The sequence below is a fragment of the Sturnira hondurensis genome, unplaced genomic scaffold (assembly GCF_014824575.4).
Source record: "Sturnira hondurensis isolate 20B ecotype Veracruz unplaced genomic scaffold, ASM1482457v3 Scaffold0004152, whole genome shotgun sequence".
Taxonomy (NCBI): Eukaryota; Metazoa; Chordata; class Mammalia; order Chiroptera; family Phyllostomidae; genus Sturnira; species Sturnira hondurensis.
Window position 1 is genome coordinate 7,815,006 of NW_028076783.1, and position 24,711 is coordinate 7,839,716.

At 42.1% G+C, this 24,711-nt stretch overlaps 1 protein-coding gene across 5 annotated transcripts in view; it reads left to right on the top strand.

Moving 5' to 3' along the window:
* HTR4 (5-hydroxytryptamine receptor 4) overlaps positions 1–24,711 on the top strand; it is a 148,694-nt gene that overhangs the window by 112,388 nt on the left and 11,595 nt on the right. For 2 of the 5 annotated variants that reach the window (XM_037044970.1, XM_037044973.1), the window contains one exon: positions 13,026–16,310. The exons of the other annotated variants lie outside the window; for them this stretch is intronic. In XM_037044970.1, the coding sequence (XP_036900865.1) occupies positions 13,026–13,110 (85 nt within the window). In that variant the 3' untranslated portion in view covers positions 13,111–16,310. Of the gene's footprint in view, positions 1–13,025; positions 16,311–24,711 lie in introns of those variants that run through there. 5 annotated transcript variants of the gene reach the window in all.

The window sequence follows — 24,711 nt, forward strand, 5'->3', positions numbered from 1 at the left end:
GGCAAGTCCTGGTTCAAATGGAAAATGTGGCCTCTCAGGGCTGTCAGCATTCCCAGTTACTAAGTCACAGATGCATTGGTATTAAACGTGAGCACACAATTCTGGTGGAGTCCTGGTAGTCAGCAAGACTCAAAGCGGTTACAAGGTAAGCATGTTATAGAAGCTGCCAACAGAGAGTTGATGGAAAAAAAGGAAAACTTTTCATAGGTATAATGTGTTTACTTTGTGTTTAAGTCTTGCTAAACTCTTTCTGCATGGGGAGTCTGCCAGAATCCTGGGTTCCTGGGGCATCACAAATGCAATAGGGTGACAAGGAACTACAGGCATGCTCGTACTGGGTCACCTCTGCTCCTGTGCACTCTCCATGGGCCCTTCAGACTTCACAAGTTCAAAGGTAAAGTTATGAAGAATTTCAAGATGTCAATGAGCAGGGCATTAAACCAGGTTGTGAGGTCCTGTATGATTGCACTGGTCACACACCCATGAAGCTGGTTCTGTCTCCCATCCTGCCCCAATCCCAACCTGAGGCAGCCTCCCAGAAAACCTTGTTCTTGCTGAGATCACACCAGGAATATAGTGGGAATAACATCAGAAGAATTCCACATGCCTCACCCAATATTCAGGATCAGAGAAGTTTGTGCTATTTATAGCACATACCTACAAAACTTTGGTAATCAGTGGCTTAAGCTGCCTTCCAGGTTGCCTACTTCTGGGCTAAGTGCTGAGGCCTAAACACTATCCCCTGTACTGAGACACGTTGTCAAGAAATGTTCTTGCCCTGGCTGGTAAAGTTGGCTAGATGAGATATGAGTTGGCTAGACGTCATCCTACAAACCAAAGGGTCATGGATTCATTTCCAGCCAGGGCACATGCCTAGGGTGTGGGTTCTTTCCCCAGTTGGGGTGCCTGTAAAGGGCAACGGATCAATGCTTCTCTCTCACATTGATGTTTCTATCCTTCTCTTTCTCCCTCCCTTCCCCTCTTCTCAAAATTGATAAACATGTCCTCAAGGGAAGATAAAAAAGAAAAAGAAAAAAGAAAAGTTGCTGCCTCTGACTTAGGAAAGATGAACTTTGGTGTGCTAACAAAGGGACATCCTGTATCCTGTCCCATGTGACCTAATGGCTGTAGGTGCTGGAGTCTCGCGCACCTGGGTTTCCATCCTAAGATTTTTCCTTTACTATTGATACAGCCTTTAGCATATGCCCAAACATCTCTGGGTCTCTGTTTCCTCATCTGTAAAATAGCAATAATAGTAAAACCTATCTTCTAGAGGTTTTGGTAAAGTTAAATATGACATAATGTGTGTGTAGAACTGAGCCCAGTGCCTGTTACCCAGAAAGTGCTCAATGAGTGGAAGCCACTATCATTGCTATTATTGTGATTGTAGCATTGTGATATATAGCATTGTTCCTATCTCAGTTAAACAACCTTCCCCAGTTATTTACTAGGTTTCCTGATATGCATTTTTAAAGAAATTAGTCAGTAGAAGTCTTGATGTTCTACTCATGTCTCCTTAAACAAAGAATGATGAGCTCCCTCTGCTAGAAGAAAAGCCAGAAATGAACTAAATTAAATTAAACACACTGTGTATAAATAATTGTTTAAACAACATGAGACAACAATTGTTTCCTGGGTACATCATGCCCTATGCTGAACAGTTGAGTTGAGACTATTATTTGGAATATGCCTTCTGGCTTTTAAGTTACCTGTAGGCATCTCTTTGACCGAGCATAAAACATGCTGTGTCCAACAAGTTGGGTCTTTTCTGTGTGTAATTTCCCTTCTTTGGTTCTTCAAGGGCACCTGTTACTAGGGTGTTAGGGTTCTGTGCAGCAGCCCTCTGAGATTGGTGCCCACAGGAGGGAGGGGCTGTGTGTGGCACCCTGCAGGATAAGCCTGCAAACAATACTCAGCTCAGAGATGCCCAAGGTGGTTTATCTGAGGTTCAGAATGGAGACAGTGTGGTGTGGTGCTCTGACCCTTGACCTTGTCTGCACACTAGAGTCACCTGGGAGCTCTTAAGCAACACCCAAGCCTGGGTTCCACTTGTACAGATTCTATTCTAATTGGTCCAGGTGGGGACCCAAAATGCACATGTTTTAGGAGCTCTTATGGGCAGTTGGATTGGGAACCACTGGGGCTGTGGAAACAGCAGGAAGCTTTTCTTGTCATCTCTTACCAATCACCAAGCAGTCATTGTCTCTCTCTGTACAAATAAAGTGAGGGAGTCCAAATAGAAAATACTTCAAGTTTAGGACTAGCTCCACAGGTTAAACAACTGAGATAGTGTGCATTTCAACCAGTATTTTTTTCTCTCTCTCTTTTAAAAGTGATTTATTTCCAAAATCACTCAGCATTTTTAATATTTTTATTTATTTTTCAACAATCATTGACATACAGTATTATATTAGTTTCAGGTGTACAACATAGTGATTAAACATTTGTATACTTTATAAAGTAATAAATCTATTACCCACCCATCTGACAGTATACATAGTTATTATAATATTATTGAGTATATAGGGATTAAAAACATAGGGATGTTTATAATCGGGGACTGTTTTGTTTACCAGGGTATGTTTTGTAATGTCTAGAGGTATTTTTGGTCATCACAACTGGTGGGCACTACCGGCAGCAGTGACAGAGGTCAGGGATGCTGCTGAAATATGACAGCACACATAGAGTGCCACCACCACCCTCAACAAAATAGTGCTGAGGTTGAAAAATCCTGCTTTAAACTAATCCTCTGGGCTTCCCAGCAAAGAACCTCCTCTCCTCTTCACTCAATGCCAGGAGGTGTAAATGCTTTTATCTGCCCACTCCAGACCAGCCCCTGCACCGAGTGGCCCCCTTTAATCCACATCCATTCCCAAAACAAGACAAGGGGTGGGAAACCCTGTTAGAAGGTGATTGGTGGAGTTTCTGGGAAGAAGGGCCCCCAGTTTCTGTGGTTATAGTGCTGGTAACTTTGTGGATAAGCCCTTCCCACAAGGCAGGCTCCGTGAGCTTGTTCTCTCACAGCGTGTACTTGGCAGGGGCACAGCCCTCCCAATTTAGTCAGAGCAGCTGTTCAGGAAGGAATCGCCTCCAAAGCACACTCAGAGCCACCAGAAAACCACTCCCCCGTGTAACCAAGTGTGCAGTCTGCAGTAGTCCCCAGTGGAACTGTGTGGGTCCCTGGCCCAGAGTAGGTGTGGGCCAACACAGTGTGTTCGGGAGAGAGTCAAAACCATGGTTTTCTTAGTAGGATTCATGACATATGAAAAACAATGTAAGGAAATTAGAGCTTAGAGAAGATCCAGGTCATCAGCACTGTTTTTATACACATCTAAGGGCTGTTATGGGAGAGAGGGACCCAACTTGTTCTGCAAGGTCTTAAGAAAGAGAAGTAGGATCAGAGGATAGAAGTTTTAAGAATATGTATTTTAGTGCACAATGGAATACATACTCACATTCTAGTATGCAATACGAATTTTGGTACATAACTGTCTTACTAGGGAATTCTTAATAAAGGAGAAGGAGAAAGTTGGAAGATCACCTGTCACTTAGAAGTGTTGACTGACCATCAGTCACCGCAGTCATTGACAGATCATTAGTCAGCATTGCTGAGAAAGGGCTAGGAGGGTGAAGATGTTCTCAGACCCTCCCTTTGTGATTGTGTGAGTGGGCAGAACCATGGGAGTCCTTCTACAGTGCAGATAAACATGAGGGAAAGCAGTACCTGCTTCATCCTGCAAAACATTTTGTTCAGTGTTATGGCTAAAAGCATAGCATTGGGTATTTGATGGGCTTCAGTTGGACTTCAGGTCCTGCCACTTTGAAGCTGTGTGATCCTGGGTGAGTTAGTTGACCTCTCAGTGCCTCTGTTTCCTTCTGTGCCAAATGGAAGCAAAGGTGGTTTTTGCCTCATGAGATTGTTTGAGGGTTGTGTGAGGTGCTGTGCATACAGAGCATGGGACATGTAAGTTATTGATAAGTTGTGTTCTCATTATCCCCATCATCATCCTTCTTGGCAAAATCTCAGGAACACTGATTAATAAGGGAGGGTCCTATTTCTGGAACTCTGGTGCATTGTCAGAACATGGTCTGAAGGAAAATGGTTTGGTGTCAAAATCCCTATAATGTCCTCCTGATAAAGGACAAAATAGTTCCTGAACAGTAAGTTCATAAGAAGAAAGAATAGTTCAATTACAGGGATGAAGGAACTTGGGAGAAGGAGTGGTGCAGAAAGGCCTAGCTGCTTGCTGTCTTACTATAAATGCTGGGAAATCATCTTTGACCCCTGAGTGAGGAAACCCAACGAGTGGCTTCTGGTTACGTAAACAAACCAACCAAGTAGGCTCTGTTCACCCAAAGAGCTAAGAACTTAGTTTTCACAAAATAATTACAGAACTGTCTTTTCTCATTTCCATGCCTATTGCAGGTTATTTTTAACAGGATTCTTAGAAATATTTCACAGTTAGAATTGTTCTTGGAGAGATTTATATTCTCTAAGGAATGAGTGAATCTATATTTTGGTAACTCTAACAAATATTCAGGGTTGGCAAAAGTAGGTTTACAGTTGTGTACACAAAACATGGAGTTTATTCTTATATTATTATTTATTGTATTATTTTCCATATGGACAACTATAAACCTACTTTTGCTCCACCCTGTGTTTAATTCCTGCTTATGTTCCTTTTATCTTTTTAAGACTTTTATTTCCTTTGCTGGCTGGTATAATAATTTTATTCTCTGTGCATTAGTGTTGTCTGTTTTAAGTTTCTGAATTTGGGGAAAGGAGTATGTGTATGAACACATACATATACATACACATGTACACACATATGTACATATATATATGTGATTGTCCAGTAAAATAATTAGTTGCTTTAGGAATAATTTGGCTTTGGTTTTCTGTTCCAGACATCACCATCTTCACCTTTACCTCATCATCTTAGAATCTGCCATTTACTGAGCACTTATTTGTACACCACGCATGGATCTCAGAGCATTACATATGTTGTCGCACTGAATCCTTCATAGACTCTCTGGAGCAGGTATTATTATTCCCATTTTATCAATGAAGAAACTGAGACTCAGAGAGATTAAATAACTTGGGCAATGTTCTACAGTAGTGAATGGTAGGACCAGGATTCTAATAAATGTTCATCTGAGGTCTAAGACCTTGCTGTTAACTATGAAACCATGCCCCTTGCCAGTTAACAGAAAACTCTTGAAAGGATGCAGAACATTCAATTCGCAGGCACAGGAAGGGCTTCAGGAGTGATCTGGTCAAATATCCCAACCAATGCCATGATCTCTTCTACAACTTACCTGGTACGCAGTTGTCTATCTCTTTTCCCAAAGAGGGGTAGCTTATCATTGTTACCCAAGGCAAGACATTCTTTTGTTTGAATAGCAAAAGGTGTTGCAAAGTTTGGTCAGATTTTACTTCCCTGCATCTTAGCCTCATTAAAGATCAGTTTTATAGCTAAAGGTAGTAACAGAGCTCAGGCAGTCCAGTGGTTTTTAAATATTTTTTCCGATGTGGAAATCTTTTGTTCCAATAGACTTTTCCTTGGAACTGTGAACAATAAAACTACAAGTGCGCTGATCAAAACAAATGTCCATATGAGGGTGTGTGTGCACAGACCCCATCCTGCCAATGTTTTCTATAGCTCTTCCAGGAAGTCATTTGTTAAAGTCTTGTTTAGAATAACCTGAATAGACTGCTGAATCCAATGTTACAGACAAGAAAATTGAGCCCCAAAGAATCAAGATCTTGCTGGTATATCAACAAATGAACAAAGATCAGTATCCAAGTCTCAGAATTTCTAGCTCCAGCCTAACTTATTCATTCATCCATTAGCTTTTGATGACATGCTGGATATGGTGTCCAGGCCCTGTTCTAGGTAGTGGGGATACAGCAGGGCTATAGACAGGCAAGATTCCTACCATGAAAGAGTTCACAGTTGGGATTTTACCATGTCACTTATTTCTGATGGTTCAAGACCTGCTTTTGGAACCCCCTGCACCCTCATACACACCATCCTGGACAACTTCTGCATTCAACCCAGTTCATCCACAGCTTTCCATAAGACTGGACCCTAGGATTGTACTCAAGGTTGTTCACATGCTCGGTGATTGTCAGGTGGCTTTTGCTTGACAGACTTGCAAATTATAATTCTTTTTCTACCTCTGATTTTCTTTTGGGACTAGGTGTATAGTATAACCATGGAGAGAGAAGCTATTTTTCATGTATTATTTAAGAGTATGGAAAGGCCATAAGATTTTAAACTGTAAATGCTACCTGGAATGAGTTTCAATAAAATAACCTTGAGCAATATAGTGTGACTTGCAGTGGGCAGATAGTGAAAGGTGAATGAAGTCCTTCTTACTTGACCCGCTCTGGTTTTCCAGCTCCTTTCCCTCAATGCTCCCCAACCTGACTCCCTAGGTAATATACATGCAAGATTGATCTATTTTTCTCAAGTAACTAGTGAATTGTCCTGCCTCAGAATTATTGTTTCTGCTGCCTCAAATGTTCTCTCTGACTGTCCTGCCTTGCCTGAGCCTATTCACTCCTCTAGGCATGGTTTCAGCACAAGCACTTGAAACTTCCCCACCCGCCCCCTTATTCTTTGAGTAATAACAGCCGCTCCTCCTCTGGGCTCTCTTACCACCTGCTTCTCCTTCTCTTGGAAGATCAGCTGATTCTGTGGGATCTTAAGGACGTTTACACACCTGACACACTCTCCTCCTGTCTAGGCAGCTTCTCAAGAGCAGAACTGGTTTCTTTCTGCTGAGTCCAGGAGTCTGGGGTGCCTGTTTGGGGAAGATGCCCATTCCATGGTGCTGATGCTGTGAGACTCTGAGTTAGATGGCCTCTCTCTAGATGTTGGGCCTGGGCATACTAAGCCTCATTCCATTTAACTAGAGCCTGTAAATAATAAACCTATGGTATACGACTGTTGTGAAAATCCTGTGAGATAAGCCAAACACTCAATACATGTGGGCTGTTGTTATTACAGATCCATGCCTTTAAGGCATTTTCTCCTAGATATTTTTTAGGTTCAGTCATAATACAGATACTTTGTGGAGAAAAAACATGCAGTCTGATAACCCCAAAACTCCAAGTTCCAATCTTTTGTTGTTTAGGAATTGTGGTAAGCAATGGGAAAACATCTCACAAGGAGACTGGCTTGACCTTAGTTATATGTGCATGTGGAGCAGTAGGGAAGCAAGTGCTTTGGGATTAGAATAAGCCACTGGTTTGATCTTGTACTTTGATTTGGTTGAAACATGCATATAGCTGAGGTTCATGATGGAATTAAAGAGCCCTGGGAATGCATTTTGTCCCCAGGCTGCAAGGTTAGGCATTCTAAACAGTACAGACATAGCTTTGGGGGGGGGGGTCCTTTCTGCAAGCAGCACAAAATAGCAGAAGGAGCTCTGGCCCACGATCCCAGATCTTCCACCCAGTGCATGCATTACTCTCTGTGCTTGATGAGGCATTATGCTCTTGCAATTCAGTTTTCCCATCATCTGATAGGGGCTGTTGTCACTTGCTTGCTCCTTGCACAATTTTTTACCATGTTGGCATTCTACCTGTATGATTACTGATTTACTCTTTGTCTTTAAATGCATTTTTACTCTAAAATATACTTGTTAAGGAAATTATATCATGATCTTAAATGTAAAACCATGTAGAGAAAGATGATTTAAAAATAATGCAATGGAAACAAAAATAAAATTTCTATAAATTATTATTAAAATTTAACTTGATCTTATTGCTTGCCAAAGGCTTGGAGTCTGAGGCCTGCTCTCCATTTGTTAGCTATGACAGCCTTGGAAGAGCCACAGTGGAACCAAACTGAGCCTTTCTCTTTAAAATAAGCAGACAGATCACCTTGAGAAGGCATATAGCTATGTCTGACTACTGTTTTACAGCTGAAACTAGCACTGTATGTCAACTATAAGTGAAAAACAAATTTTAAAAAACAATATAAAACAGATTTAATAATAACAAAAGAGCAAAAGAAATAGTGAATTACTGAGATTCAGATTATTTAATGTTGAGCCCATTTGGTTGGCAAATCACCCATGGAACATATCCCATGCTTGGAAAATACTGGGTCTTCCCTAGTCAGTATTCTATTCCAGTTGACAGTGAATCTAAAGTCGAATAAAGAAACTGACCTTAGGCATTGCCTTTTGAGTAAGGTAACTTACTGATAACTTAGTGTGTACTAACTATTTACAGGCAATTTGATTAGTTTTTATCAGCTCATTGTACCCAAACATTCCATTTTTTTCATCACATAAAGAATACCTTAAACATATTGTTTATTCATTTTGCATATTTTTTGCCTTCTCATATTCATGATCCATCACCAAGTCTTTTCTCATTTCTTCATCAGTGTTATGAAAACCAATAAATACCCCCTTGTCCACTTTGTTAAACTGCATGCATTTCTGTGACTTCATTCCAATCCCTCGTAGAAGAAGGAGCACCACTGAGAGCCTCATACTGCCAGCTCTGGCCTTTCCCACTCCTGTATTTTCTCTTTGCTGCCCACTGGAAGTCTCGGGGCCTAAACCCTGCCTCAGGGATGAGTAGAGTACCTGGATATCCACCTAGTCAAGGAATATCATCCCCCCACGGTATAGGAATCACCTGAGAGTACCTTATAAAAATTCAAATTTTTGCTCTTCCTACTTCACCTCTGCCCTCTCAGGCAGCTGTCAGAGGTTTGGTGTGGATCCCAGGAATCTCTGTTCGTTGCAGCTATCAACGATAATTCCGGTGCACATAGTCTCTGGGCCACTCTCTGAAAGATGACTTAGCCAGTGTTTCTTTCCCTCCAACTCCTCCTCCTTCTTCCTCTTCTGGAACACAGAAGTTAGATAGTGATAAGTTGATTTCATCAGCTGTTAATATTAAACTTCATCCCAAAACTCTTCCCACCACACAAATAATTTCCACATTTCCCATGGACAGAATTCCAGGTTTGGGAGGCAGCATGCCTGATTCATAGCACTGGATCCACAGCACCCATCAATCCATCCATGTCCCTACACTAACCTACTTCCTCTTCTAAAATTAAAATAATACTCTGTATCCTCCTTCCTCACAGATTTGTGTTGAAGATTAAATGTGGGAGAAGATATACAAATGCTTCATAAATTATAGAGGATTTTCACAAAACTATTACAACAAAAAACTATTTAGAAATGCTTCTGTTAAAGTACTGGAGATACTTTTTTAATGGTGTTTTGCATCAGGGATTTTGAGCAACTCTGCCAATGTTTCTGATGCAGCATATGTTTGAGGAGAGGCAGTTGTGATTTCGCTGCATTTTAAGTTGTGGCATATCAGCCCTTCCCTAGCCTATCCTGCTCAGATACATTTAACAGCTTTGCAATATAATTTCACAGATTCAGAAATTGAGGTCTTTCAGATTCTTTAACACAAATCCAAAAATTACACCCCCTTGTGTTTCCAGTGAAACCTCTTCCCTCTACACAGAATATAAAGTATCAGATACTAACAATAGAATATTAAAAGCCAAATTTGAAGCAATTACCCACAGCTTTGGAGAATAGTCCCACACACAGCTGGTGCCCAATCAGAAAGTCTGCATCTGTCACCACCATCTCTGCTACTCATACAATCAGAATGTTAGAGCTGCAAAGGATCTTATAGATAATCTTCCTTCTTGTTTAAAAGGTGAGAAAGTGAGGCACAGCAAGGGACTAAGTCATCGAGTCACATATGGAGGGAGGCTAGAAAGGCATTAGAACGCAGCTCCCTGTCTCATGCTTGACTGCTCACCTTGCTGCATTCAGCTGCTTCCTTTGCTGAGTTAGTATGGTGACCTTGGAGCTGAAAGTGAAAGTGGTTCACTCAGTGTTAAAACCATGTGCGCTGAGTGTGATCTTTTGTACTGGAAAGAGGTCTCTTGGGGTGCAGCATATTTGGTTATAATTTTTTGTATCTTAAATGAAAACCTAAAAGGCAGATGACATTAAACTGTTAAGTGTTAACAATTAGGTTACTACAATAGTGTAAACTGACAGTGACACAGGCCAACCAGCACACGAGATCATTCTGTCATTATTCTCAAGTCCCCAATTTGCTCTGCCTACAGAGAGTTGGTTGAGAGTTTTCCATAGGGTTAGAGGTTAGGCTGTTGTCCCTTCTTTCTGTCTTTGGCGAGGGCTATATTGATGTGTCCTGAATGAAAAGAAGTGATACTGGGCATCTATTAGCAAGCCTATAGTAATCTCAATCTTTTTTTCTCTTCTGTAGATAGTGAAGAGCCTTCATTATATTTATTTTTGCTTAGTTATCAAGCATAAACGTTTAAAAAATTTATTGAGTTTATTACAGTGACAATAGTTAATAAAATTATGTAGGTTTCAAATGTAAAACTCTACAATATATCATCTGTCTGTTGGGTTGTGTGTTTACCACCCAAATTTAAGTCTCCTTCTGTCTGCCTTTATCCCCGCTTTACCTTCTTCTACCCGCCTCCTGGCAATATAACCTTTTGGAAATACTTCTCAAGGACCTTCATCATTCTTCCAGTAGCTCTGGTGCCTTCCCAGACACCCAGCTCTGTGGCTCTTCCTGCCTGGTCTTTCATCCTCTCTCCCCATTCTTTGTTATGCTTATTAACCCAACCTTTTTCTTTGACTTGGTCCTCCATAGTTTCTTTCTGCCTTTGCAGGGTTTTTTCCATGTCACCTAGCCTCCCCAGTCCTGCATCACAGAAAATTCACATGCCTCTTTAATGGGCAGGAGGGATTATCAGAAGAGTCCTGTGTCAACCTCTCAGTCACACTGTGTTTCAGTAAAATGGGGGCCACTTTACACTGTAGACTTCCTGTAAACTCTGCATCCCTGTACCTACTCCTTTCACCTTGGAGTCCATCACAGTGGAACAAGAAAATGTGAGAGAGAGCAGCGCTGGACTTGTGAGGGGCAGTTCTCAAGATGACCAGTAACGATATATCAGGACAAGTAAGAGCACAGAATTTAGTATCAAAAATGACCTAAATGGAAGGCCTGGTCTTGGCATTTATTAATGAAGTAAGCTTGGGCACAATCTCTGAAACTCAGTTTCCTTGGTTAAAGAATAAAATACATGAATTAATGCATAACACACAGGGGCTGCCCTGAAGGGTGGTTGTTTTATTATTGGTAATAGTGATAATAAATAAATATTATACAAAGGGAAATTGGCTAATGAGAAGTGAGAAACCCTTCTTCCTTTCTATTCATTCTTTTTTTAAAAAAATAGGTATGTTCAATGAATGAGACAGTTAAACATGTTGGGGGAGCTGTGTGAGGACATGAGACCACATCTTGAATTATGTAGTGAATTTATACTTGCAAGTGATAAGTAGAAAATCTGGAAGAGGGAATGTATAACCAAAGATGAATCAAAAGGTATATTCAGAGCAAGTAGCAAACCCAGGAATAGTTAGATCTCATTAGTTAGGGAAGAAGTCTTGTGTATTCTGCTTTAATAAGAATAGTCTTCCAAGTGGAAATGAGAAAACATTATAGGGAGAAAATTGCTGTCCAGGATCCAGGAGAACATTTTACTGTCTCTGAGCCAAGATGGATCATACCAGAGGGGATTAAAGAAACTGGTTGGTAGGACCTCTACTGGTACTCTTTGGAGGACTGGAAAAATGATGGCAGCCTGGAAACCAGTAAATATTGACCCAGTTGTTAAAGAAATACTAAAGCTAGACTCAGGAAACTATACACTTATAGCTTGAAATAGACCTTACCCAAAATCTAAGACAGTTATAACACAGATCATGTGAGAACAAGAGTCAGTGTCATTTCATTAAAAGTAAATCATGCCCTATGAACATAGACAACAATGTGGCAATTGCACGGTCAGGGGGTAGGTGGAGATGGGAGAGGGTATAAGGGGGATAAATGGTGATAGAAAATAAGTAAGTAAGTAAAGAAAGCATGCCAACTAATTCCAGTATCTATTAGGACACATTCATTTACTACTTGGCAGAGACGTTTCAGCAAGGCATTGGATAAAGCCTGCCATGGGTGGGCCCATTCTCAGGTGCACCGAATGTCACCTGTTTGCTGTGAAGGCTGTCTGTGGTGGCATACCACAATTCTCTTTGTTGGCCCTGTCCTGACACTGAACTGAAAGGTCTAGTTAGCAATAAAGTATCTGACCTGTCTATGTGCTTGTAAAATCCTTATAGTCTAGTTTGAGCCAATGCTAAATAACCACATCTTGAATGAGTAGATTGTTATTATTTCAAATGATCTCCACGAGCTAAAATGATACCAGATCAATAAAATGAAATTTAACTGAGACCAAGGTAATGTCCTATATTTTGACTCAAACAGGCACCACAATAAACTGCACCAATGTGATAAAGAACCACAGGAATTGACAACTGTTTGTATCAAAAGCATACAGGCTGACAAGCTGATAGTATATGGCCATTGTCAGAAATGAACTTAATGTTGACCACGTTCATTGAAGCCACCTAAACTGATGATGAAAAGTGAATGACGTGTGAGGTTCACTGTGTAGATTTGTGCTCTTTCCTGGTACTCTCTTTTAAGAGAGATCATCATAAAATAAGGATTGTGTTCAGAGGACAGTGCTCATTATGGGTACTATTCTGGAAGCCATAATATCCCATGAACTATTAGAGAATTGTGTAGCCCAGAGAGAGAAAACTTGGAGGATATAATTAGTAGAGGGAAGAATTTTAAGGGGCCCTGCAGGGCACAGTAGTTCCACTAGGAAGACAGATTTTGGCTAAACATTAATAAGTGCTTTCTAATAACAATAACAAGCCCTTTCTGTAAAATTGCTCAAAAATAAAATGTCCTGGTCAGTCTCTGGAGATACGTATGCAGGGACCAACCAGCCCCTCATCTGCATGCCATGGGGGGCTTTTCTGCATGGGTGGGCTTTTCATGAGATCCTCTGTGATGCCCGTTCCAACTCTGAGGTTCTCTGGTCTTCTCGTCTCTCCAGGGATGCAGTGGAGTGTGGTGGCCAGTGGGAGAGTCAGAGCCACCCTCCAGCGACTTCTCCTTTGGTGGGTGCTCAGCCCTTGTGACACTTAGTCCCCTGGGGCAGTGACTCAGAAGACAGCCATCCCTCTGGGAGAGGGCCAGGTCTTACCTAAGCTGCTGCTCATGCATGACTGCACCTGATATTCTCTTCACTAGAGCATTCCATCCATTCATCCATCCATCCTTTGGGGCAGGCCCTCCATGCCCACGGGGCTTTTCCTCTGGGATTCCAGCAGGCGATGTTTGAGAGAGTCCGGGGAGAGCACGGCCCCTTTGTTCACTGGGGGTTCTGTTCCAGAGATACCTGCCTTCCATGAAGGGATTTGTTTTACTTCTCAGCACTCCTTCCTGACTTCTCATCCTTGCCTGACACTGTCTCTTGTCTCCTTACTGTGCCTGGTCAGTTTCCCTTGTGTTCCAATCACGATTGCTCACTGTGTCCTATCTCAGCCTTAGGTGTTGCTAAATATGCCTTCTTTTCTGTGCCTGCTCACAGGTGTTGTCAAAACACATTCTTCTTGTGCCTGTCTTGGTCAGAGTCATGCTCAAAAGTGCACATATCTTGTGTGTTTTAACTGTTCACTGTCTCATCTCATCTTGGTCTGTGCCAGACACCAGCACACTTGCCTGCCTGTGTCCGGGTCCGAACATGTGTCTTCCTGGCCAACCCCCATGTCAGCAACAGACTTCACCTACTCTGCCTTATGTCTGGTTGCAGTCCTCTTCAGGACAGGCTTCTCTTATTTATCATGGAAGACACTGCAGCAGAGACCTGCCCAAGGAAAACAGGTCTTTGCAGCAATCATGGAAGGAAGCTGAAGACAGATAGCTTCCCCCCAGTGCTGTGGCCTCAGCTCTGAGACACCTGCCTTGCTCCTGAACTAGATAGAGCAACATCTTGTCCTAAGGAGCCCTGAGCAGGGCTGGTCGTTCTGTAGTGCTTATTAACAGACTTTGGAATCTTTTCCATGATCTCATGGTGTGACCCACAGGACTAATTTGTAACCCTGAATTCTGGCCATGTTGCTCTTGAAGGAAAGAACTGTTGGGAGCTCACACTGCTGAGACCTGTCATTCACTGAAGTACCCCCACCCCAAGGCCCCTGCCATGGAGGAGGCAGGACCAAGCAGTGCCGGAGGTGGAAAACCAGTACTTGACTTGAAGTTGAAGGACCCGCATTCCAGACATGGCTCTGTTCCTGATAGGTTGTGAGATCTTGACCCAACCTTTCTATCCCTGGACATCACTCTCTATATCTGTCTACTGAAGTTTGGACTAGGGGATCTCTGAGATTCCTCTCTGTTTCTAGGACAACTGGATGCAGTTACAGCCATCTGCTACCTCTAAAAGCCATGGCCCACCTGTGTTTTGTCTGTTTTAAAGAAACTAGCCACCTCCTTGGGGCCTCTAGACCTTTGACCTTGCCAGCTTTGCCCTTCATATTCATCTGGATGTCTTTCATTCCAAGCTCAGTCCATGGCTCCTACCAACTGCCCCAAAGTGAATGTCACAAAGAAGTAAATGACATCACATCCCAGAGCCATGGGAGGTTTTAACTTGGATCTTGGCTGTGATTTGATAGCATCTCAGGACTTTGTATACTCACTTTGTTTCTGCTGCTTAAGAAGTGTCAGTTACCATTTCTGTTAATGTTTACTTTAGTCCTGGAATCAAACTGGACAGAAAAGAGACTTTGGAATATGGAAGAGGAGATCCACCCCAAACCATCCAAATGAAAAAAAAATCTGTCCTTTGAAGACTTCATTTTATTGGGGAGAAACTCCTGCCTTAGGAAAGGGAAAAAGCCTCTCAAGAGAATGTTCTTTAGAACTCCCGAGTGTTGTTGAGAAATACTGCACCATGTGAAATGCTCCTTTGGAGGCCGGGACTCTCACTGGTCCGAGAAGTGGATTCAACTAGGCATCCATTCTTATCACACGTGAAGAAAGTTTAAGTCCTGCCTTGCACCGTGACTCTTGCTAGACCAATCCCCTTTGCATTTTCAAGTCACTGTTCTCTTCCCTTACTAGATTGGGACTTAGGATCATTTCAAGGTTGATTCTTTTCTAACACAAAGGAGGAAGTAGTAAGATTCTGAGTCTCAAGGCTGTGAACCTGGCAGTCAGAACCAAACTATGTGCTCTGACGGCTGCTGCGCTGACCATCACCTCCATGAGCACATGCACTGAATCAATGGCTGACTTACTGTATGACCCTGAACTAATAGCCAGACTCCTCTGGATTCTGGGAGAATCTCTCCTGCCTATATCACAAAGTTGTTGTGATGATAAATGATTTTTTGTAAAAGAACGTCCTGTAAATCGTAAAGTACCATTCTGTATGTTTATTATTAGTTTGGATGATTCTGAGCTCCCCAGAGTGAAGAATTTTTGATGAACCAATTTAGAGAATAAGCTTTTTATATTGAAAAAACAATACCACGGGAGCACCTTTTTGGGGCTCCAGTCTTCCACATCCATCTTTCTTCTTTTGGCTACTCCAGGTTGTACAACCCATGTGACATTGCAAATATATCCACTGCAAGCCTTCATTTGATGGAATTTTGTTGTGTTAAAATAAAGGAATGGGTTGGGAGATAATGGGGACTAATTTTGGTAAGAATGAGCCAAACTTCATGTAACTTCAAAGTAGCATGGAATAAATTCAAATGCCTTTTGCCATGAAACATTTATTTGAAGGAAAATGTTCACCAAAATTATTCTTATCCTGTAAATTCTATTTTAAAAAACAACAATCCTCAAATGTGGACCAGATTATGAATGAGCAGCTGACAAGGATGTTACACAAAGAATCTGCTAAAATACTGAACCAGATAACTTTTGAAATTTTGCTAATCTGGCAGTCTGTGTAAATGATTATTAGTTATAATTTAATGTTATTTTGCTAGCACTTTAATTTTGTTTACATTGTTAATAAAGTAGAATTACAAGTGGGGCCACTTGTCCAGGCCACAATGCACTGAACCTCCCTGTAAAGAACATGTAAACTACACGTGTGCCCCTTCCGTAGAATGTGGAACTTCATTATATAATTTCAAAGGGTTATAAATGTTAATGATGGCTGTAACTTCAGCTTTATGAAATTGTTAGTTATACCTGTGATTTACCTGAAGCCTGAACTTGGGAGGCATTAGGACCCTCGAGTCCAATTTGTTTCAGTGGGAAGCACCCTTGGCTTTATGATGCAGACTTTTTTGATACATGTCCCAAAAAGGTATTCTGAGAGAAATGGGAGCCTATGTAGACTTGTTTTTTTAATTGATAAATTCTATTTATTGATAAACATTAATAAATTACATGTATGTTTACATGTGTGCATTCTGTACATGTTTATATAAATTACATATTGAGGGAAATCTTAAGACTTAAAACCAATAACTGAATTCTGAACATGCAATAAAATACCAACAGCAGCCCCCTGTCTCAGTTCTCTGGAGCTTCTCTGTAAGCTCCGTAGACCAACCCATCCCTCTGAAGCTTTGGGCATTTGACGCTGAAGAACATTCTGTCTCCAGTATCAGGTTCTTCTCAAGGTGAAGCCAGAGGCCCAGGACCACTGGATGACATGATTCTACCTGTCTGTGTGAACCTTTGTCAGGGCCCCGAGCACTAGGACAGATCTCTCTGCCATGGTCATCCAAGAGCAGAGGGTGGGGAAGGATCCAGCACAGCCACTCTCAGGGCACAAGCCCTGGGATCCATTCCCAACTGCATGTACGTCCACAGGGCTTGGATGGAGGCTACTAAGCATGTGCCTCTTTGCTGAAACATTTTTTGGTGTCATGGGCCCTCAGGAACTCCCCCCCCCCAACAGGAACCTTCCATGAGTCCAGCCCCCATGCACTGGAGCCTTTAGGGTGTTAGGCCTAGAGTATACGTCAGTGAAATACCAGCGCTATTACTTTTGTGTAGGGTCAATGGAAAGAGACCCATTGGTGGTCAGGGGCAGGGTATTTGTGCCAGTTCCTCTGTCTAACTCTTGGGGCCTCCACCATCTCACATATCAGATACAGAGGATGGACAAGAATTAGGTTTTCAAATCAGATTCCTTTCAAATCACACACAAATTTACCTGGAAATCCATTGCACGTGGGCCAAAATACAGTGGGATACAGTATAACTGGATCCTCCATCTCTGCTCATTGTGTTTCATCCCTGGAAAGAGCCTCCTTCACCGCTTAAAATTCTAAGCAGCTGAACCAGACACTCTCCTCTAGAGGTCTGTGATGGTGTTTGGTTTTCCTCCTCCATAGTTTTTCTAAAAAACTCATAAGGCCTCTGTGGTATTTATCCAGATGTGTTTCCTCAGAATCACAACTGTTCACTCTTTTACAAAATTTCTTCCTCCATACAAAAAACAAAAACAAAAAGCTTAGCCCTGGTTGGGTAGTTCAGTCGTCCCCTTACACAAAAGTTACAGGTTCAATACCCAGTCAAGGCAACCAATGAATGTGTAAATAAGTAAATCAACAACTCTCTCTCTTTCTCTTTCTCCCCCCTCTCAAATCAATAAATTTAAAAAATTGCTCAATGTCTTGCAACTTCTATCCTAGAATGACAGTCTGAGCCATAAGCCCCCTGCAAAGCATCTGCTATGTCCAGACAGAGAACTAGACCTTGGACACTCCACCAGCCCAGCCTGAGGCCACTGTCTCCATTCTTCCTTTTCTTTTAAATAGTTTTTCTTCACTTTGGAGCAGCCCTCTCCCAACTCACCCAAGGGTGAGAAACTAGCAATGATTCAGTATTTGCTATATGGTAGATAGTTTTTATTTGTTATATAGCTTACTTTTATCAACAGCACTACAATGTTCACCGATTTATTTTGGGGGGCATCTACTTTGTGTTAGAGGTTAATTAATAAATAATACTGATGAGATCTCTGTTCTCTCATCGGGAACCAGAAAATTAACAAGGAAACATATATACATGAATTAGACAAGTTTAGGTGTAGTACTATAAAGAATTTGGAAAATAGAGATGAGGCTGAGGTGTGCACATTTCTGGGGTAGTCAGGGAAAGCTGTGTAGAATGGGGCCAGCCCTGTGAGCTGGGGCAATATGCTGAAGAGCTATCAGTCATGTGCTGATGAGAGGAATGTGATGCCATTGAAGGATACCAGCAAACACAAGACTCTGGGGCAGAAATGAGCTGTGCATGCCTGGCTGGTGCTCAGTAAATGTGGGCAAAGTGGGAGGAATCTGATAGTAATTCAATAGCATTCAATACTGTTGATTAGTTACTTCCTATGTGCCAGGCTTGGTGGGAAGCATTGTATATGAAAACCTACAGGTAAGCATCATTTTCCCATTGTGTAGATGGGAAAATGTCTGAGCTGCACATCAGAAAGGTGACCTGGAATTTGCCCAAGAACAAAGCGATTACCCAAGCCCTGCTGGCCTAGCCTTTCTCCCCCACACATCACTTGCAGAAGGAACTGAGTCACCTGAGGTATCCTGAGAACCATCCTTGAAACAGATGAATTCTCATCTTGCACAATTTTCCCTCTTTGCCTCTCTTCTTTCTCCTTGGAGTATTGGCTGTCTGTAAACAAAGATGCATTTACACAGTGGTTCTTTATTGATTTTAAATAAGTAATTCCAAATAGCATCTAATCAGAAGTAAACACCAAATCTTGGCCAGCCCAAAAGTGGTTTGCTAGTGAAACTATTCATTTTATCAGATATTGGAGGAAATTCAAGCTGGTTATATAATCAGCAGATTTTTCTCATGCATTTCCTTATCTCCATCCTTTCTGACATCATCCTTCTGCAATCAATGCTATCTTTCATCTGGACTGGGCCTTTAGGCTGCACAACGCAGTATAAGCAAGCCATTTCTTGATTGAAATCCCTACCACATTATTAATTGCCTACCAATCTCCGGGCTCTCCATAGTTTTTCTAAGTCTGCTATTTATAGCTTCACCTCCAGTTATTTCTCTATCCCTGCAGAGCAGACCATGTGCTCCAGGTTCCACACACTTTCTCTTCTCATTTCCACCTTCAGTCTATTGATCCTGCTTCCTTTCCACTGGATGTATGTCTCCCAGTATCTTTTACAAAGTCCATCTCCAGTGCCGCCTTCTACTTGAAGTCTTTGCCAGCCTCCAGGAAAACATGGGGTTTTGGACCTATTCCAAAACCCAAAAGCACTCTATTTGTCCTTCTCTTAGGACATTGAGCCAGGTTTCTCCCTGGGGCTCACTAATCCTACTCTTTTCTGAGCTTCCAAACCAGATTTTGGGCTCCTTGAGGACAGGAACCAATTCTTATAGGTCATTTCTTTTTCTCATGCCCAATTCGGGTTTTTGTGTGCTGGAGCTGTCTAATAAATTCACTGAAGCACCATCTTCAGGTGAACTTGGAGCTGCTCACAGCGTCCACACTGCACCACCCCACTGAGCTCTTTAAACCCCAGATCCCACTGCTGCTCGAATACTTCACCCGACACCAAAGCTGCAAACTCCAGATAAGAGAAAAACCTTTCTGTGACAGTTTTGAATAAAATCAAGATATTCATCCTATTTCTTGCAAGGAGCAAAAGGATTAGGGTTTTTAAATACCACTATTTTTCTGACTCATAGCAAGGTTTTTTATTCTTTAGTTCATATCTGTGTATTGAAAAAAGAACTTAAGCTTAAAAGGTTGTATTGATAGAACATGGTGATGAATCAGACCAAAGTTGGGTGAGTCACTTGATATTGTATAATCCTAGAGACCACTGGTCACTGTGTCTGTCACCAATGGCATTTATTGGGACAGCACTGAGCACAGGGTGGGTGGAGGGTGGGATCAAGACACCAAGAGAGTAGCTCAGGCTAGAGTGTGATAGAGAATGTTAAAGAAGATGCCAGAAAATGTATCCTTTCCCCTAGTATCTTGATGACTTGCTATACAACTCTGTGTGTTCCTGCCCCTTCTGGCTTAAGTTTTACTATATATACATTGGGAAATTATCTATGGTCAGGAACTTCGGCTTTATCCTTAGACAGACATGGACTTAGATTTAGGCTCCATCAATGACTGTGTCTTGACTTTGGGCAAGTTTTGACCATTTGAGCCTCAGTTTCTTCTTAGCACAAGGGTAATAGTGGCACATGCCCCAGAGTGTGGTTGTGAGGATTCCGTGAGTCAAAGCTAAACAGTGGAGCACAGTCCCTGGCATAGAGTAAGCACTCATGGAAGGTTAGCTGTTACTGTTAATACTCTGCAGCCCATGACATTGGAAATTCCAAAGCTGTATGCAGAGTCCTGTACAAAGGGTATTGAGGAACCAGGGGTGGGAAGTGGGGAAGGCAGGGGTTGTTTCTATGCCAGTTATCCACTCATGAAAGGGGCATGCACATTATTCAGAAGATGATGGAGATGGTCCAGGATCTGGTTAGAGAATCGGGGGCAATTGACATGATGAGCATGTGCAGGAAATGGAGTTCAGTTGTCATTCAGTGTCTCTTTACCTTCTCCAACTCACGAGTTTCCTAACCAATAGGAAACTCAGGTAAAGAGAGGTCCCCTTGTCACTCTTCACCAAAGGACAAGGGGACTTGTTTATTGAGCACCTAAGTTGTCAGTACTCTCTGGACACTTTATATATCTTATAACATCTAATCCTCAAAAAAAATAAAAGTATTGTCTGAATTGAATTCTAGCTTCTCAACTTGCCAGCTGTGTTTCCTTGGGCAAGTTAGTTAATGTCCCTGAGCCTCCATTTCTTCACGAGTAAAATAGAGGTGTTAGCACTACTTAATTTGTGAGGTTGTATATTTTAAATAAAATTGTGTATGTGATGGCAATTACAATACCACCTGCCAGATAATTGGGGTTTTTTATTATCACTTTCATTGTTATTTTATATAACAACCTCCTTTTTGTATATAAGTGAAATGGCCCTGAACCAAGGTCACACAGGTAATAATGAGCAGAGCCAGGATGTGGACTTAGATGTGCCTCTCTTGAGAATCCATTTTTTAATTCTCTGCCTATGTAGAAGGTAAGAAGTGATACCATCAAATTTGGAAGAGACACTCCCTCTGACATTAGAAGACATTTTATAAAACAAATGACTATCCTGGTAGCCTGGACTGATAGTCATGTAAACTGGTCTGGAAACTTGGATGAAAGGTCAGACATTATCTTTGTTTTTAAAAACTCGGTAGAGGTCAGATAATTTCATTTTGGTCGAGTCTTTCTCAGTATTGAGTGCCGTTAAGGGGTTACATCATTTTATCCCAGCCTCGGTGCCCTGAGTTGGCATGGTCATCATTGTTATATGGTCTTCTTGTCAACAGGGTCCAAATGGAGACACATATGCCACAGCTTAATAATGAAATTCTCGGCCAGAACACAGCCCACACCCACCCTCCACCCCACATTCTTTTCCCAAAGCTTGTTACCAGTCTCTATCACCCTCAGGAACTTGTGGTGGAGGGAACTATGAGTCATCCATGACCAAGGCTTTGAGGGAAGGAAGTCAAGGGTTTCATAATGCCAAGTGAAAAGCTGCTGGCCAGCTGAGCCAGGCCCCAGGCCTGGTGAGATGTGTCCCAGTCGTGTCCTAGCCAGCCAGAGCAAGGGCGGGCAGTTGGTCAAAGGGATGTGACTCAATGGAAGGAGCCAGGAAAGAGTAGCCTTATCAGGGTCACCCTTGTCACTCATCTCCTCTCAACCCAGAGCCCTGCAGAAACAGCAAACTCACAAAAGGAAAAGGTCACCAGGATTCCAGAATTCTGTGTCACCTAATAGTAGCCCTCTCAGTGGAGAGCCGACGCTATTTATTTTCTAATTTCCTGGCATTTATTTGTTATTCAAACCTCCCTACTGCAGCTGATGGTTTAGCTTGTGTTAGCCTATGTGATGGGAAAAACAAAACAATATAAAACACCAAATCTGAATCCACCTTGAATTCTGCCCTCACTGCCTGGGGATTTCTGGCAAGCCACTCCTGGTCTCAAATTTCCCATGAAATGAATGTCCAAACCTACCTCACTCATACCAAATTGTATTTATTTACTTGGCAAAAGTATTGTGTTGCTACAGGAGAGATTAAGTGAATCAACCAGTAAATGCTCATTGGCCTTTGATGACTCCCACATTAGGAGATAGGAAAAGATACAGTCATGAAAACTAAAAGCCAGGCAAAAAGTAATAAGTCCAGTGAAGTCATTGAAGACACAGTATTCTAAAACATGTGAGACTAGGCAACATATGCAAAGTATTACTGTTGTTGTCATTCTTCATCTGGTACTCCTGGTGGGAAGTCATGTCTGACTTCTTTACCTTCTGTGTGTCCTGTATTTAGTCTGCAAACCCTCTTTCCCTCTAGTTTCACTGGCACCTCTGAGAGCTCACTCCCAATCACTCCTGCCTCATACTACTTAACTACCAGTAGTTCTTTTGTCCTTTACACTTGTATAGGTTAATCCATTTTTTAAGTCACACATGTACACATGACCACAAACAAAAAGAAAACAGTAAAGTGCTCCAGCTGATGTGGCTGGTTGGGCATGGTCTCACAAACCAAAAGGCCACCAGTTCGATTCCCCATCAGGGCACATGCCTGGGCTGCAGGTTCAGTCCCCTATAGGGGTGCATACAGTGTTTCTCTCCTTCTCTTTCTCTCTTCCTTCCCCAAGAAAGAAAGAAAGAGAGAGAGAGAGAGAGAGAGAGAATAAAGTGACACTCCTGTAAACTTTTCCTTATGCTGAAAATCTTCCGTATTCAGCAACTCTATTCAGAAACATAATTGGCCCCCAGGAGCCCATCAATGTGTTGTTCATATCCACAACACTGTGTCCAACCAAGAGCAGAATGAGTAAAAATGGGCCAAGTCTCACTTCACTTTTGAGCTGTCAGTTCCATACTTAACTCCTCCCTGCTCTGTGTGACACACCCTGCTTTTCTCCCACCCTTGCCACTTAGAGGCCAAGGCCTGCTCCACAGACAGCCTTGCCTGTAAAGTCTACTCTCGCCCACCTCAGTCTAGGTCCACAGCACCTACTTTCCTAGAGCCACAACCATAATCTCTAAAGAAAGATGTTCTCTGGCCCACACACCAAAAAGAAACATTTTAACTCCCTGCTTTGGCATAAACCCTTACCACCAACAAACAGTGCAAAGTGAAAATGCTGTCCAATTGACAGAGACCTATGAGTTTATATACATAGAGTATCTCAAGAGGTAAGAGAATGAAACAACCTTATTCACCATCCCAGGAATGGAAGGACTAATCAGTTTCATTATTTTCTTCATGTTCATTCAGACCAGCTGGTATTAAACACTGGCCATGTGGCAGGCATTTTTCTAGGTGCTAACAATACAAAAAAAGGAAAAAAATAGCCTCAGGTTTGTCACTGCCGGGTCTCTGGGCCTGGCCGTGGGGCTGGGAAGGAAATGAGAGAGGCTCTGGGGCTTCATTCTGTGGCTGCTTGTAGCCTGCAGCTGGCCCTGTGTGCTGGTCACTGCAGCCAGCCTGAGCTGATGATTAATCTCCTGGGTGAATGTGTACCCCAGACCTGGTGAGTTGCTGTGGAACCCTCTGTGGGGGTCCTGAGGGTTTCACAAAGCATTATACTGACAAGGGCCTCTGGAAAACCTAACTCTGATTGCTGCACACCAGCAAGTTCATCTTTCCCTTTTCCTCATCAGGAAACGAATATACTGCAACAATTTTATTATAGTTCTAACATTAGGCCATTTAGGGCATAATAAAACTCTTTGAGAGCCTGATAAAACTGATGGCCTTTCCATGAAAGTCTGGACCAATGCACAGAATTTTGAATACAATTCCAAGAACTTCACTGATTCCCTGATGTAGAAACCCAAGGTTAAAATAAAAATGTCTGCTTTAATGTGAGACTGTAATAGTGGCTATGACAAATATTGACTTGATTAAGTCAGAGTCCTCCCTATTGTCCTGCATCTGGCTTGTTGATGTATTTATCTCAAAGTCATAAACACAATCTCCAAGTGCCATTTGTGTCAACAGAATGATTCATTGTAGAGATCCTATTTCTTTAAATAATATCTTTCTATTCTCAAGAGAGTGCTATGGAAATTATCACATAACTGGTTGTAGCTATCCTATGAGCCACACAATAGAATGCGTCATTGCTTTCACTTACAGATTCAAATGCAACATCAGAAGAGGTTTTGGTGAATCACGAATTCAGTCAGAAATCAGAATTATTGATGGCATGCCTACTGTGTGCCAGACACTGTACAAGCCATTGAATCTGCTCAGTCTCAGACTGCTGTCTTGTCTCCATGTCTGCTGCAACAGGGAACAGTCTGTTCTCTCTGGAAATTGACTGGGATGAGCCCAGCATTCCTAATTCAGTGATAGTAGCTCCCATTTCCACGGCAGACACAAAAGCAGTGGAGTGTGGATTGACATGGTTTCTGGAAGCAGGCAAAACTGGATTAGAATCCTGATTTTAGTTACTTAAGCACTTGAGTTTCTGTTTCCCTGAAAAAAAAAAGGAAATTATTTCTAGAGCAAGGGCCCACAAATTTACAGTGGACCAAGTTCCTGGGTGACCCATGGCCATTGGCCTATTCCTGGGTGACCCATGAGCTGAGAATGGTTTTCACATTTGTAAAGAAGTGTAATAACAAACAAAAATAG